The 15,238-nt window shown below is 41.2% G+C and overlaps 1 protein-coding gene across 1 annotated transcript; it reads right to left on the bottom strand.

Moving 5' to 3' along the window:
- Positions 1-4,583: 4,583 nt before the first annotated feature.
- Positions 4,584-11,816, bottom strand: LOC143015355 (poly(rC)-binding protein 3). Its single transcript, XM_076169315.1, has 12 exons — positions 11,757-11,816; positions 11,480-11,503; positions 11,323-11,355; positions 11,103-11,219; positions 10,792-10,923; positions 10,247-10,375; positions 9,768-9,854; positions 9,180-9,221; positions 8,671-8,746; positions 7,710-7,762; positions 6,772-6,941; positions 4,584-4,620 (listed from the first exon to the last, which is right to left on the bottom strand). The coding sequence occupies exons 1-12, from the start codon at positions 11,814-11,816 to the stop codon at positions 4,584-4,586; spliced, it is 960 nt and encodes a 319-aa protein (XP_076025430.1).
- Positions 11,817-15,238: the final 3,422 nt, after the last annotated feature.

Here is a 15,238-nt window from a genome sequence, read left to right as displayed (position 1 = left end):
GTACGGTGGCTTTACTGTAACCCCGTTAAGAGAACAAACACACTAACACCAGTCCCAGTATATAACACTTCCAATCCCAGTGAACTAAGTTGATGTGATACCTGAGAAATGAGGCAATTCAGAGTGAAATGAAGAAATCAAAGGCAGCATTCCTCCTCGGTAACAGTGATGGATTCACCTGTGATCCCCGGAGTGTGTCCGCGTCCGTCAGCCGTGCGCTGGGTAGGAACAGGAGCCTCTGGACTGTGCGGACCCGCGGAGACCAAGGCAGCAACAAATGATCTGTGGTTGAGGAGATGGGAACTGGTGCTCGTTACGCCGCTCAGACGCACACAGTTTCCCCCCGCGGAGGACGCACGTAGCTCACCGGCGAGCAACTTTAATCGTTACAGTGAGTCCGTGGAAGAGCAGCAAGTGCTGATGTCCTCGCTCACACACGCCACTTATTTGTCACAGTGACAGAAAAAAAACAAGGGAGAAAAAAAGGAAAAGAAGCAGGAGCGCTTGCTGCCGACGTCACGTTCGGGCGATCCGCCGCTAGATGGCGCAGTGAGCAGAGACCGAGCGCACTCAATCAGCTCTGGTCTAATTAGACGTTTCACAGGTCAGGAGCATAGGGCCCGTGCACCGTTGTGATTAACGAGTGTAGTTAATGATCTTAAATCAGAGAGTCGTTTCCATGACACAGTTTGGTCACTAAGTATTTTTTTATCAACCGAGATAAGACTGGAGGCCAGTGCAAAAAGAGTTACAAATGTATGCGAATGTCACTGCAGGACCAACTGTCCTATACAGAGAAACAAAAACACAGAGAAGCTATAAAAAGATCACCATAAACCTGCAGATGCCACAACTGTAGAGTCATTAGTATGGCATCTTTTTTCATCTTACTACGTGTGTGAGAGGTAGGAATAGTAGTAGTAGACGAAGGAGTGGTTTTAGGTTGTTGTAATTTGTTTTCCAAGAAGTAGTATTAGCAGTAGTGGTTTTAATAGTTCTTATTGCAGTAAATGCGGTAGGTTCTGTAGTAGTAGTAGTAGTAGTAGTGATAATAGTATTATTTTTTCTCCATGTTAGTAGTAGTGGTTGTTGTTTTCACCATACAATACAGCAGGAGAGATTCACTGAGTAACAGGCAGTGGCAGCATCAGGGAACTGAAACAATTGGTCAAATATTGAAGGACAACAGTTGAGCATTTGAGCAAATCAAGAAGAAAGTCGTTGGTCTGACTGACTCATTGTTTATGCCAAACTGACAGTAATAATAAATAATTGACTCAGAGAATGTGCTGCCCTCATGCCCTGAGCTGGATCAAGATTTCAGAGAGTTCTTCCTCTCGGAGAGGCATGTGTCCTGCTATACACGTAAGATACCACCCTCACAGCTCCTAATGAGAAATGATATGGAAATCAGCCATGATGTCATCTAGATGTGATTGATCAGGATAATTCGGTGCACGATTCAGTGTAGAGCTCACAATACCCCTGTTAAGCTCTCTAACATGGCAGGGAATCAGTCTGATTTGTGCTGGCATAGCCTCGGGTAGCCGTGGTTCTTTACTACACATAATAATGGAATGTCAGACATTATGGGCTGAGGTAATCTCAGTGCTATCAGAGATTGTTCAGGTCAATATCCCTATATGCCCTGTTAAGTGCTTGTTTGGTCAGGACTCTGAAAATATATATTTCTCTGCTGTAAACCGCTTCTTAATACTGGTTTAAGTCTCTGTAAAAACATGGATACTGAGTATGCTGTTCTGCAGTAGACAGCTGGCTGATGGAGTACCTTGATCTGATAAACAAGGAGAGAGCAGCTTGTGTACTTAAAGAGTTTGACTGAAGCCTGCATGGCCACTGGGATATGATCAGGAACCCCTTGGACTCAAGCAGCATCCACTCATTGCCAAGCTGATCTGTTGCTTTACACCATGCACTGATAGAAACTACGAGATTCATGTTATGTTGTCACCACGGAATCCACAAATCCTCTACTGTGACAACAACACACCAACAAAGCCCTGTCAGAAAACGATTGTGACATCATAACAGATGAGATGAGAGGTGTTACTACGTGTTAAATCATTTAACTATAGACGGAAAATAACGAAGATAATAGGACAAGTTCATCAAATACTCATTATATATCTATGTAAGTATCCTACCATGGAGATATACAGTAGGAATACCTGGAGCCACAGTGAGATACCATTAGGCACTGCACACTACTGAAGGTCTAGACTGGAATAATTTTTATATATATGAATTTTATTTTTGTCATGGACTGGCTGACAGGAGTGCCAACAAACAAACAACTACAGTAAACTTTTAAATTACTTGGAAGCCCCAAATTTATTTATTTATTTATTTATATAGTTTTTGTTTTGTTTTGTTTACCTCTAAATTGCTTTTTAGAAAATTGCCGGATGGCAGCAAGCTCCAAAAATGGTCCTCTCACTCCAGCCTGTGTCGGGTTATAAAAGGAAATCATTAATATAGCATTAAAGGCTGGCTGTGAACCCATAACTGCCCTGGGCTCACATCAGCATAGGCGCAGCACTGCCCTCCGCCACTGCTGCTACACCTTCCCTCAGGTTGAAATGTCATCTTTCACTGTCATTACATTCCTGCCCCCATTAACTATTGATTATCTCCACTTCACTATTTCAAGCCCTGCTGTGGTAATGGCCCACATGGCTCCGACCAGAAGCGCCCACCTCCTGGTTTTTTTGCACAGAGGAAAAAATTAGAAGATGTTAGTTTGGTAGTGGAGTTGGGAGGGGAAAGGGGGACAGGGCAGCAGGGACACAGAGTACTGTGGACTGACTGCTCTGTGCTCCACATGTCCATTAGTCCAGACTATGCTTGAGCGGACGACTGGAGGTTAAGTTGTTCTTGCAATACCAGTGAGGATTTTGCCACAGCATGAGTTGAATATTTACTGCAAGGTTAGTCGAAGTTTGCCTCTAGTTTTCCGAGAAAGTACAACTGTTTGTTTTGGCAGGAGCTCTGTGCCCCATACCACCACAGACTTCAACCAACTGAATCCTAAATATAGACCACAAGAGTTGTGTTTGTAAAGCCTCTTTAAAGTCTATACATCTCCTTGCTGCAAATTATTAATATCAGCAGCGACAGTTATCCATTGTTTTCCATACTATGATAGAGGAAAATGCTCATTCATATTTTATGTGTGCAGACTGTGAAGCACATTGCCTCTGTGGTTTTGGTGAAGTATCTTTGTGCAGTTTATACAGCGTCTCTCTGTTTACTGTGACAACTTTCTGTCTGCAAGGCCTGCATTTATTGAAGGATTAGACAAAAGAATACATTGGAAGGGTGCCCAAGCACTTACATCAACCAAAGCCAAACAAGCCCAGAGGAATTGATCTTTGGCCGAGTGCAATGGCAGGAGATCTAACCAAACATACATTTTGTGTGGGTCAAGTGGGGAGGATACACACCCAGCACATGGACAGCCGATACAGAAACGACCGTGGCTGGCATGGAGCTACAGCTGCTGATAGAACTGCCAGCTTGTTGTCCAAAGGAGAAATAAATTACTTTAGTCGTAGTTCGATACTTAACTCATTTTATTTGTCATTGGAATGTGCACCTTTTCAAAAATCTATATGGATCTGATGTTATTCTGATCTATAGGTCGTTGCTTTAGTTGAGAGTGGAGAACTGCCATTGAAAACAAATCCAAAAATTATAGAACAACACAATATCATCTGGTAAACTGAACAAAAATGTCTGGAGCCAGATCAGCATCAAATTTTAATGGGCTTTTTCCTGCGCCACAACACCCTTAAAGCAAATTTTTGCAAATATCTTTAGTAATCTGGGTAACGAATACATGAACAAGCAATCGGGTGAAGACATGACCTCATTGGCAGAGGCAATACTCATAAATAAGTATAGAAAATGAGCAAATACCACAGGACATTGGTATATTTGTCTTGTTAAATGCATATAATATTCAGTCATAAGACCTTAATTATTTAATCACTACATTAAAGCTTTTAGGAACTATGGTAAATAGCAGTTTGTTCACTTACAGGTTATTTTTTAACAGACTTCAACGTCCTCTGAGTTTGTTGACAAATTTGAGGGTGGGAGTGTTTGGTTGCACACAGCAATTAAAAACTAATTTATGTACAATTAAAACTCAAAGCCTTTTAAGTAATGAGAAGTGCAAAGCAAACAATATATAAATCCTCAGAGTATATATTGAGGGACCAGAATAATCATAAGTAATTTGACTCTGACACAATTACAAACAAAACAACTGATTTGTCTTCATAAAAACGTCGATTTATTTCAAAGTCATTCCATGAACAAATATTACAAATCTGCATTGTTTGAGGGTATCGGGAACACATGAATAAAACATTTGTCAGCACCAATTTCAGAGACCAAAAGTTGAAGCATTCCACTCTTTTAGGTATCAGAATGAACAGGAAACAGCAAAAAAACTGAACAACAAATGACAGCGTCGGGCCAGTCCTGTGCTACAGGATTACTGTGTAGAGGGAAATCCACTAGAATCCAATGCGGCTTTCGGATAATCCAATCAGAACCTACAGAACACCCAAACCTGTTACCATTGATGAGAGCCTGGTGAGGGAAAGGAGGAAATGTGACAGGAAAACAAGAGAGTGGAGCAATCCTGGTTTAAAGAGACAAGTCAAGCATTGAATTCTGCTGTACAAAACAACTTCACCTGCCTGCTCCTGCCAGTTTGTATTGTGTAACTACAACTGCCTGTAAAACTATTCATACACATACAAACCTAAGCATTTTTGCATCATGGAAAATACATCTCTTGGGATAAATCTTCATAGAAAGCTGCTCAACATGAAAAATTACTAATACAAGCCTGAGTTATCTGTGTATGTTATCATCTGAGATCATATTTTAGCTGTTTGTCTTAATTACTAGTTAAAGAGGATATGCTGTGATGTAATGATGCTTGATGGTTGTGGTGACACATAAAGCTTGTTTATTCCGGGTTCTTAATCACTGCCTTTATGTGAGTGATAATAAAGAATGATGTTGTCCACTGAGTCCATTACGGCAGAAATCAGAGCACCTCAGAGTGTATTATCGCCTCTCATACCACAGAAACTTGTATTAGGCATCAAGAAAACTGGTCAGTCATCTTACACTTTTAAAAGCCTGTTTTTACAGCAATGACCCACGACTACAAACTAATCAGAAGAGATATTGATTTTTTCTTGGACTTAACACCAAACAGTCACTGTACAACCTGACGTGGATCAGACTTAATATAGTAGACATTGATCATGCCTAACATTTTATTATACAGTGTGACTTGCAATAAACGTATAAGATGTTGATGTTATTGTATTTCTTGTTGTTGTTTGCATGAGGGTTTAAGTCAGTTGAACTCATATAGAGATCCTGAGTCTGTCTGTATGCAGGGATTTTTCGTTCAGCCTGGTGGTTTGGATGGTTTTTGTAAGAATGTTTTATGCATTATAGCTTCTGAACCGTGAGTTTTTGTACCAAATTCCCTGTATTCCACGTTTCATGTTCCACGAATTGCCATCTGCCTGCGCCTGACTACATTTTCTGCCATTTTGAATTTTCCTCAAAACGTTTTTCACATCACATCCACATTCCTCCTCCTTACATTTGTCCCAAAATGAGGTATTAATTACAATAAAATGTAGAATGTCAGCTCCAAATTTAGTAGTTAGATATACCTCAACGTTGTACCACAATTTGCTGCCAAAGAGCATAGCTCATTCTACAAAAAGTGCTACATCTTAGTCGACCTGATGGTGGTGCTATAACAACAACAGTGTCATTTTGTCAATAACTTCGGAACCTGACACAATAAAGTCGCACAATTGGTGCAGAGCTTCTCCCTGAGTGCATTTCTAGTAACCTTTTATACTGATATACAATTGTGGTTAAACTGTTACTAGAATGATGTTTGAGGTGTTGTGATATCAAAGTATTACTGTGGCCATGGTATTAATAATTAAGTCTTACCAGTGGCTAGCCTAGACTTTACAGGCGAAGATTAATAAGGAGCAAATTTCTGCCGCTCAGCCTTTTTCATGCCGGTGTTTGGCATTTTTGCAGTGTAAGGGGTTAAACCTTGTGTTAGACTGGAAGCAGCTGCAGGGTGGACGGCCAGAACAGGGAGAGTTTTCATGCCAAGCAGACTGGACATGGGGACGGCGTAATGTGGGTGTTGGATGGTTGGGAAGGTAGAAGGAGAGTGGACATTAATGGTGGTGGGGGCGGCGTTGGCGGCCGCCAGGACGGCCATAGTGGTAGCAGTGGAGGCAGTGGGAGCAGATTGAGAGAAGCTCAGGTTGAGGTCAACTGGGGTCACGGAGGAAGCAGCCTGCATGGTGTATTTAGCCATCTCTAAGCTGGAATGGCGATGATGGGGGAGGGGGAGGAGGAGGAGGAAGAGGAAGAAGAAGAGGAAGAGGAAGAGGAGGCGATGGGTTAAGATAGGACATAGATAGAGAAGGTGGTGAGAGAAAGAAAGAGGGAGACGAGAGAAAAGAGAAAACATAAGAATCAAAGAAGGAATGTGTTAAAAAGCACAGAGAATAAGGAATTTTGTGCTGTCAAGAGAATGGAGCAGTGAGTTGGAACAAATCCAACCCTCACCCTGGGCACAGTAAGTCTGGCCTTATACTACAGCATTTTCTGGCTTTCTTATCAACAAGCCACTGCGTTGTGAGGCCCTGTGGTACGTGGTTGCCCTGAGTAATGGCTTACCTGGCGTTGATGAGGTACTGGGCTACGCTGATGCTGGTCGGCGAGCCCGTGATCGTGACTTGGCGCATGGCTGAGCCATCAATGGCACTGGCAATTTTGATGTGAGCTCCAGAGACCTGGCGGATCTCATTGATCTTTGTGCCTTGTCTTCCAATTATGCAGCCGATGAACTTGAAAGGGGAGAGAGAAAACATGTAAATAACAAAACATGTGTTCCTGAAATGTAATTTCAGGGTGGAAATAACAGCACCGATTCCAGCCCCTATGATGCCAGTAAAATTGGTTGTTGTATAAAATAACTTTATTATGCGTTACATCCATAAAAGACATTATTATTAAAAGGTCACAAGTAATGGAAGGTCACAACAGTGTAATTATGATCCTGCAGCCTTTGCTCCTCGATTATTTCACATTAGTGGTATATTAGAGGTAAAGCCAAGTTATGTTAAATCATATATAGACGTTTAAGAAGCTTCATAGTATATCAGGTTTTGCAGTTTTGACTTACATTTCGCCTACAACTGACTTTATTACTTTGTCCATCCTAAAATGATTGAGCAGATAAAACCAAACTACAGCATATAACTCTAAAAAAGTATACCCAATCCACTAGTTTAAAGCATTATAGAGACTTTAAAACATAGTTATTACTGTCATTAAAGTTCTTTGGTGCTGTAGATAATGTGTAATATTTGAGCGATCAAAAGCACTCGCAATGAGGCATATGATTTATGCAAAAACTGGTGTCAGCCTAAAAAAGATGAATAAATTACATTCAGCGAAACATGTCGTGTAACCTCCACAGCACCATTTCTTCCTGTTGTCCTCTGAGAACGTGTTAATAAGGTTAGAGGCGTGAAGGTGCCAGTGAGAGTGTGAGAGCCGCAAGAACACAAACACACACTCTCACACACTCACACAAACAAAGTGACACTCACATCATTAGGTATCGCCAGCTCTTGTGAACTTGTGGGCGCAGACGCATCCAATCCTGCAAAGTAGGACAAGGAATGCTAACAAAGCAAAGGCACTAATGGCTTCCACTTTTATAGCATGACAAGTTGCCCTACTTTATCTGCTTTATCACTGTATGCACTGCTAAAATAAGAATGTGAAAATAGATAGCAAGCTCTTTCTGCATGCACACACACACAGACAGTATCTGAAGTATTCTACATCACTGCTATGCATCATTACATTACAATTACAGATCATCCTCAGTAAATCAATCATTATTTATGGTATTATCAATAGTGACAGCATGACACACAATGTTTTCATTGTTTGCGCACAGTTAGTTGTGGTGTAATGAGTACATGGGGTGGTTGAGGTCAGGGGTGGTCTGGCCGAGACAATGTTAGAATTGGAGGAGAATCGTTGCAGAGGTGAAGGATGGGGATTTAGCTTTTAGATTTGTTTTTTGGAGAGGAAAACTGGACAGGCAGAGGAGGAATTTAGGAAGCTTTGAGAAATAGCGAGAAATGGTTAAATATTCACAAGGGTGTAAATATTGCTGTCATTTCTCACATTTCCCTCTCAGAGATCTCTGCTTTGTTTTCTCTTTTCGTTTCTGACTGCAGTTGAGTCACATATCGTTCTTTTAGGGCGTTAAATATTTCAGAGACTCAAGTGTCAAGAACGCTGATAGTAAAACTGAACGGTGGCTACAAACTGCTTTATTCTGGTACAAAGCAGATAGGAATGCCAGTTCAAAATCACGCTCGCTGCTCTCTGAGAAATCCACCTTATAGCAAACCGTTTCAACCTGCGAGAGACTGCATGAGCTCTGAGACGACTTTGATCCTCTCTGAGGCCAAAAGAGTGTTTTGATGGTGTGATGGGTGGAGGAATGACGACAGAGGGATAGATGGACTTCCCTGGGGAGCCTTGGGTACGTACCAGGGAAGGTAGGGTTGCTCTGCCCAAGGGAAGGGAGGGGGATATGCTGCATAGCCAACTGGTGAAGCTTGGTCAACTGCAGGGTAGGAAGGAAGTTAGAGCTAACCAATCAAACTGGATTATTTCAGAGGAGCTGACAACTACAATACAGAGCCAATCTTAAATTCACAAACATCACAGACAGTGTCAGTGTGGAGCAATTTGTCTCCTTCAAAAGCATTCTGGCTTCTGGTCTATAAATAGCACAGTAACATCTCTGGCTATAAGGAGGTCATCATTGATCGGAACGGGCTAGTTTATGATCTCCACTGATTCAGTTCAATGAAAGCATGCTGCTGCAGTCTGTTAGTGTTAGTGCTGTCAACAGATCAAGGTTATTGAACGTCTTAGCTGAGTGGGGGTTCACACAGGGCATAGTGGTGGCTTGGAGGGGAGTGGGCAGGAGAACAGTACAGGTCATTAAGAGCAAATGTCAACATCCACACACACACACACGCACGGGCACTTACATCTGGATGAGCGAAAGCATACTGCCCTGGAAGTGCAAAAGCCTGGGAGGAAAAGGAAAAGAGATGTGTTGTTTTCCTGCCCCAGCACAGACATGCTGTATCATAACACTTGAAAAAGAAATGAATTTTGTCACAAAGCACCAGGTGTAAAAAGAATCAAATAAAACCTTCACAAAGTTTCTCTGGAGGCCAGACTGCATTCTGAAAAATCCACTCAGCACTGCCCTTCCACTTTCCATAGCTGCAGTGTGTATAGATTTAATGGAATTTCATCTAAATGTCATCTGATTTTTTCCCTCCTCTTCGACCATGCTCAGAAATCCAATTGCATTAACAGATGTCTGATAGGTCACAGCAGAGCGTGCCAAACTCAGGACAGACGGAGGAACGAGGCTTAGTCATGATATATTTGTGGTTTTACAGTGGTGGGAAATTGTGAATGTAAATGACAATCTGGAGTGAACAGATGCCATATATGGCGATTACCTCTTCTTTTCAACCTCGCACAATGAAAAGGAAAATGAAAAATGAAATGAAATTGCTTTTGTGTTTTTTGGGGGGGAAATTAGCTCCAAAATGGCGACTTACTTGCTGCTGCTGCTGTGCCAGTACTGCATGGGCTCCTGCTGGTACGCCCTTGGGACGGTACGGGATGGTCGCTCCTTTCGGTGGTGACTGGGCAGGTAATCAAAAAGAAGAATTGAGAATTTGGAGAAAAGCCATACTATTTCAAGATACAAGGCTGAAAACTGAGGGATGGTAAACCTCAGATTAAGTCAAGGGCTCCCAAGCCGTGTGTGAGTACCAATATAGGCAATAGTTACCTTCACATTAAGTTCAAATTAACTGATCAAGATGATAAATGTTTTAAATCTAGATTTTGTTCCTGAGGATGACAAACACTAGGTCAAAGTTTACCCACACTTGCATCTGCTGCCGCCACATCATGACAGATTGAGTCTAAAGTGCCATCCTGAATGTGTTACTTCCTACTGCAGCTTAAACAAAATGCGACATACTCGACTCCAAATTGGAGTTTCTGAATGAGCTCATCATCTGCTGCTTACCTCCATCATGACAGAGCAGATGTGTCTTACACACTGAGTGATGGCCTGTGGAGTGCCGGAGATGGTGACAGCTCTCTCTGTAGAGTCCGGCAACATGTCTCCTGCCACTTGAACCTGGGCGCCTGTGGTCTTGGATTGCCAGACAACAGAAAAACAAAGGTTATTTATTGCTGAAAAGTGCACACCATCGACCCAAATTGGAATTCTGTTTCGAGCACCCGTAAATTACCCTCAACACATTTTGACATGCAGGGAGCAGCTGCAAGCCAAATAGCAATGTGTGCTCCAATATTTGAAGAGGCATCCACAAATATTGTCTATTCAGCAAGGGTATTCAGCCTTCGCCGATCTTTACAGGCATAATCAGTGGGAGTTAACTTAGCAGAAACCCAGAAAATACATTTGAAAACCCAGAAAAACATGCACATCTGACTGGAATGTTTGATACATGGGGGATGATTTCTGTCCCCATTTGGAAGTCTAAATACAACTTCCTACGTGACAGAATAGGCAGAAATGGGGGAATAATAATGGAGGGTTCCTACCTCTCTGATCTCCTTGATTTTTGAGCCTCCTTTGCCAATCAGTGACCCACACTGGCTCCCTGGGAAAACCAGGCGCAGTGTTACAGGTGGCTTGCTTGTCACGTTGCTGTTTATCATTGCTGCAGTAATATCCTGAGGGAGAGGTTAAAAATATGTTTCTTATCAATGCTCGCTGTTTCAAGTTGAGTTGGAGAAATTCTGCATTCAAAGGCCTTCAGAGTTAAATGGAGACATGGTCTGCCTTTTAAAACTCTTCTTAAGTGTTTTTAGTGAAGGTCTGTGTTCAGTTTCAGTGGAGTTTAGTTGTATACCTCTTCAAACTTCTGTGCAATCATGGAGAAAGCTCTGAAGATGCCCTCCGTGGGTCCCGTAATTGTAACTATTCTCTCAGGAGACGATCCCTCTGATATGTTGATACGTGCGCCACTCTGAAAACACAAATTCTCCTTCTGTGATTGGACATAATTGATTGGCCAGAACACAATAGATGCAGGTGTTTATCATATTATGGTATTCAGAGACGGAGCTCACCTCCTCTCTCATTTTCTTCACTGTTTCCCCTTTCTGGAATTGTGTAGAACATAAAATATTAGGTGTGATTACTTTTGCAAGAAGAGGAAAACAAGCAAGTCAGAGATTATACTGTGCATGAATGAAAAACTGCTGACGGACTTAAAAATAAATGTACCTTCCCAATAATGCTGCCGACTTCCTGTAAAGAACGAGATAAGGTTTGAGCATGTGGCGACAAAATTTATTTCTATACAACATTTTTCATTCAGAAAAGGAAATTAGAATTTGAATAGCAAGGACATGGAGGAGTTTTTCTTGTATTAAGTTATCAACCACAGAAATACACATTTTCAAACGTTATCATGGCATTGAATGAGTGTGAATAGGCCAAAAGAAATTGTATCCACTAGTTTCATATGGGATTTGTTGCTGCTCAGCTTGAGGCTTGTTACCTTTCCATGCATAAGCAACCTGAGTGTCAGTGTAACGTTCAGGCTCCCGTCGGAAGCCATTTCTTCCTTGTCAGACAACATCTGTGTTTCCGAGCTTTACAACAACACTCTGCAGGGAAAGACAAAATGGATTCAGACATTTTTAGTGTTTTGTAGCAAGTATTATAGGTTTCAAGCTTTCTGTTGCCAGTTCAGATATGGTGCTTATCACAAATCCTGCTTTTATTGATCACCATCAAACTGCTTCTGCTGCAGGAACCATGTGATGCACCACTCCTGATGCCTAACGAGGCAAGAAGTACCAGAGACAGTGACAGAGAGTTTGGAACAAGACATGTAAAGCCAGTGACCATTCGATCAAATATAACAGCTAAAGTTGTCTTGTTTTCCATTTGTTTGTATTTTTGGAGACTCCACTAGATCTCTTGGGCATCTCCACTAGAATGTAACCTAATAATGGACTCACTCGAGGGTCTGACACAATTTAAGAGGTTAAACAATCAATCAATTGAATCTCACAAATCACAGTAGAATTCAATCAATACCCTTTTTGACACAAAGTCAACAGCTTTATCAGTGGTTGTATTGGACAGCATTAAACTGTACATATGTACCTCATAAACTTGGTCCCTAATGATTGTTTTATCCGTTTCGCAGGAGAGGAAAAATAGACATCTAATTGAGAATGCAGTGGATCATTACCTTAACAGTGGAAAATATACAGTGAAAGAAAAAAAGGCAGCTAAGATAGCAAAGTCATTTTTTAAGCTATCACTTTACGGAATTGAATTCCCTTTTGCAGAATCAATCACGGTGCTCCTCGCTCTCAGATGAGTAGTGGACCATTGTTGTTTGTCTTCTGATGCTGTCGCTGTGACTGGAGGCAGATAAGCCTATCACTAGGTGCAATCATCACATGGGACTCAGTCCTCAGTTCCAGATAAATACAACTTGTGTGACTCCCATGGATAAGATAATATATGAAGGCAGCCACTTGTGTATTATTGAGGCCTGAGGATCACGTGGTGTCTGTGTGACTGTCTCTTAATATCACACTGACGGCGCACAATGTCTGCTCTGTTCTGTTCTGGCTGCATGGACAATTTGTTATATTTGCAGAACAAATAAAAAATGTCTGTGGGTGCGGTAGAGGCAGAGCAGCAGACGAGACTGTATAAGACAAAGGTCATTTTGCATGTTTTTTAGAAGTTCCTCAGCTATATATATAGATATTTTCTTTTGGTTCGGATCTAAGAGCAAATACAAAGCAAAGACAATCTAAACCAGTTAGTGTTTACATGCACACTACTCTAAATTTTGTCTATACAGCAATTAGACCTAAATGGTCTAGCAAAACGTATACACAGATTGAATCAATAGTATTCTGTCAGTGGCTTAATATATGTGACACGCTGCTTAATTGGTGAATTAGAGCAAGTGAGGAAATGTATGCAGAGAATACCTTGATTACTGATTTCTGCTTAATTCAATCTGATTTTGGTGTTTACGTCTAGAAAGAAGATGTGATTTACCGCCTGTAGAAGATTTAGCCTGCAGAGGATTTAACATGCATATAAACAGATTGAGTTCCTCTCAATCCTGATCCTTGATTCCTTTTCTTGATTAGCTGAATTAGGTGTGTTGATCAAAACAGATCAGATCTTAACTGAACGCAACTTAACTTCCCAAAAACATGGGAATTAGATCATCAGGCCTGGGTGGAGGGCACAGAGAGGTGGAAAATGCAGTGCTGGGAATTCAAGGATCAGGAGTGGGAACTACTGACCTCCTCTAAAAACCTGTCAACATAAAGCAAGTGATGTCTTTTTATTTACTTGCTGCCCCCTTGGTGAGTTAAAATGAGGTGAATGTCCAGGAGAATGTTCACTTCAATCCCCTACAGACCTTTAGAGAGCACACAATAACAGATATTATACAGGACCTTTGACATCCCCCAGACACCTTGCTGAGATACTCACACAAGCCAGTAAATAAAGATCTCTCTGCCGCCATCACACACCTAAAAAAGACCAAAAATTAGTGTAGCTTAAACACCAGCGTCTTACCCGTGGTAGTTATATAGATTCTCTTTCAACCAAATGAAATATGGCAATTTCAGTGTGATACTGGCCAAGCGAAACTGTGCTTTTCCAAGTGTTAGGATTAGTTTACAGCCATAAATTGTCCAGGCAGTGAATTCTCAAACCTTTTCTCAGAGGAAACCAAAACACTTAAAAGTATGAAAACTTATTAAGCACATTTGAAATGTTCAGATATCTACAGTTTTTAATTTAAATAGTGAATCTATTCTATAAAGAAACACGTTTTTTTGTGTGGACCAATTTGCCACAAAAATTGAATTTCGAAGGACTTTAATTGATTTTGGGGGGAAAAAATGTCCACACATCACAAAGTGAAGATAACAGCATAGCATTCTATAGTTAAACTGAATGCACTGAACACACAGCAACATCACAGTCTAATCCTATAGGCTGGGATTTGTTTAGTTAATGCTAAGACCCCTTTGACCCATTTGTGTCACCTCTAGCATGTCAGCGCCCACTCAAGACTTCCGAACAAAACACTGGTGCACAACAGCAGACACAGAGTGCACAATGATACACAGATAATCTAACTCAACTCCCAGAGCTCTGACAGGCAGAAATGTGCTTCAGAGAATTAATCCTTGAGGGAAATAGAGAACAATAACTAAGTGGATTACATGAAGGGTCTCATTTGAAATATATTCCCCTTACAGGACAAAACAAAATGTTGAACACATTGAAAGCGGTAATGACAAGATAATGATTTCATCCTCAGCAGCACTCCAGTTTAGATAGAAAACAATATAAAGTTGATAATTTGTGTCAAACTGATTTAAATTGCAAAAAACTGTTTTCCTAATGTGATATTATAATTACGATTAATGAGGCCTGACTCGTCACACTGTAAGCACAGGGGCTGATGGAGCATAGAGTTTATGCTCCATTGAAGAGTTGAGATGCATCACATATCTCATTTAACGTGAAATCTAATTTACTTCAAATCAACGATATCTTAATAAGATCTCAACATGATGGATGAGGAATGATCCATCAAAATAAAGCTGCATATTATCGTTTCATTTGTTTATTATGTTACAAATGAAAATACTGTGCTGACTGTCTGGCAGGACCTCAATAAACATTGTTGTCTGTAACATTGCTCCCTTTTGGAAAGTTCAGCAGAAGAGCCTGACCCTTCACGTTATGATAAATTGTTATGTTACCAAAGGCCAGAAAGCCAACAACAATGACCAGTAAGAAGCACTGACCTTACATATAAAAAAGTTGTTGTTCCTCTTCTTTGTTGCTGGTATCTTCTGAATGCACAGCTCGTTAGTTTATGGTCCGTGTTGAGTGTTGGCCCCCTTTGTTGTCAGTTATTGCACAGAGTGGACAGATGGCTCCCTGTGCCCTCACCCGGCTGGATCGGAGGCTGGC

This window comes from Genypterus blacodes, unplaced genomic scaffold (genome assembly GCF_046128005.1).
Source record: "Genypterus blacodes isolate CSIRO-AG114 ecotype Tasmania unplaced genomic scaffold, CSIRO-AGI_Gbla_v1 ptg000195l_1, whole genome shotgun sequence".
NCBI lineage: Eukaryota > Metazoa > Chordata > Actinopteri > Ophidiiformes > Ophidiidae > Genypterus > Genypterus blacodes.
This window is presented reverse-complemented; position numbering and strand designations above follow the sequence as displayed.

What these genes read in the sequence shown, in the direction of transcription:
- LOC143015355 (XM_076169315.1), bottom strand. Translation starts at nt 11,816, where the DNA reads ATGGCTTCCGACGGGAGCCTGAACGTTACACTGACACTCAGGTTGCTT. An exon ending in TGGCACAGCAGCAGCAGCAA is followed by an intron (nt 9,222 to 9,767) that starts GTAAGTCGCCAT and finishes TTTTCCTCCCAG; the next exon opens with GCTTTTGCACTTCCAGGGCA. An exon ending in AGCTGGCGATACCTAATGAT is followed by an intron (nt 6,942 to 7,709) that starts GTGAGTGTCACT and finishes TCCCCTTTCAAG; the next exon opens with TTCATCGGCTGCATAATTGG.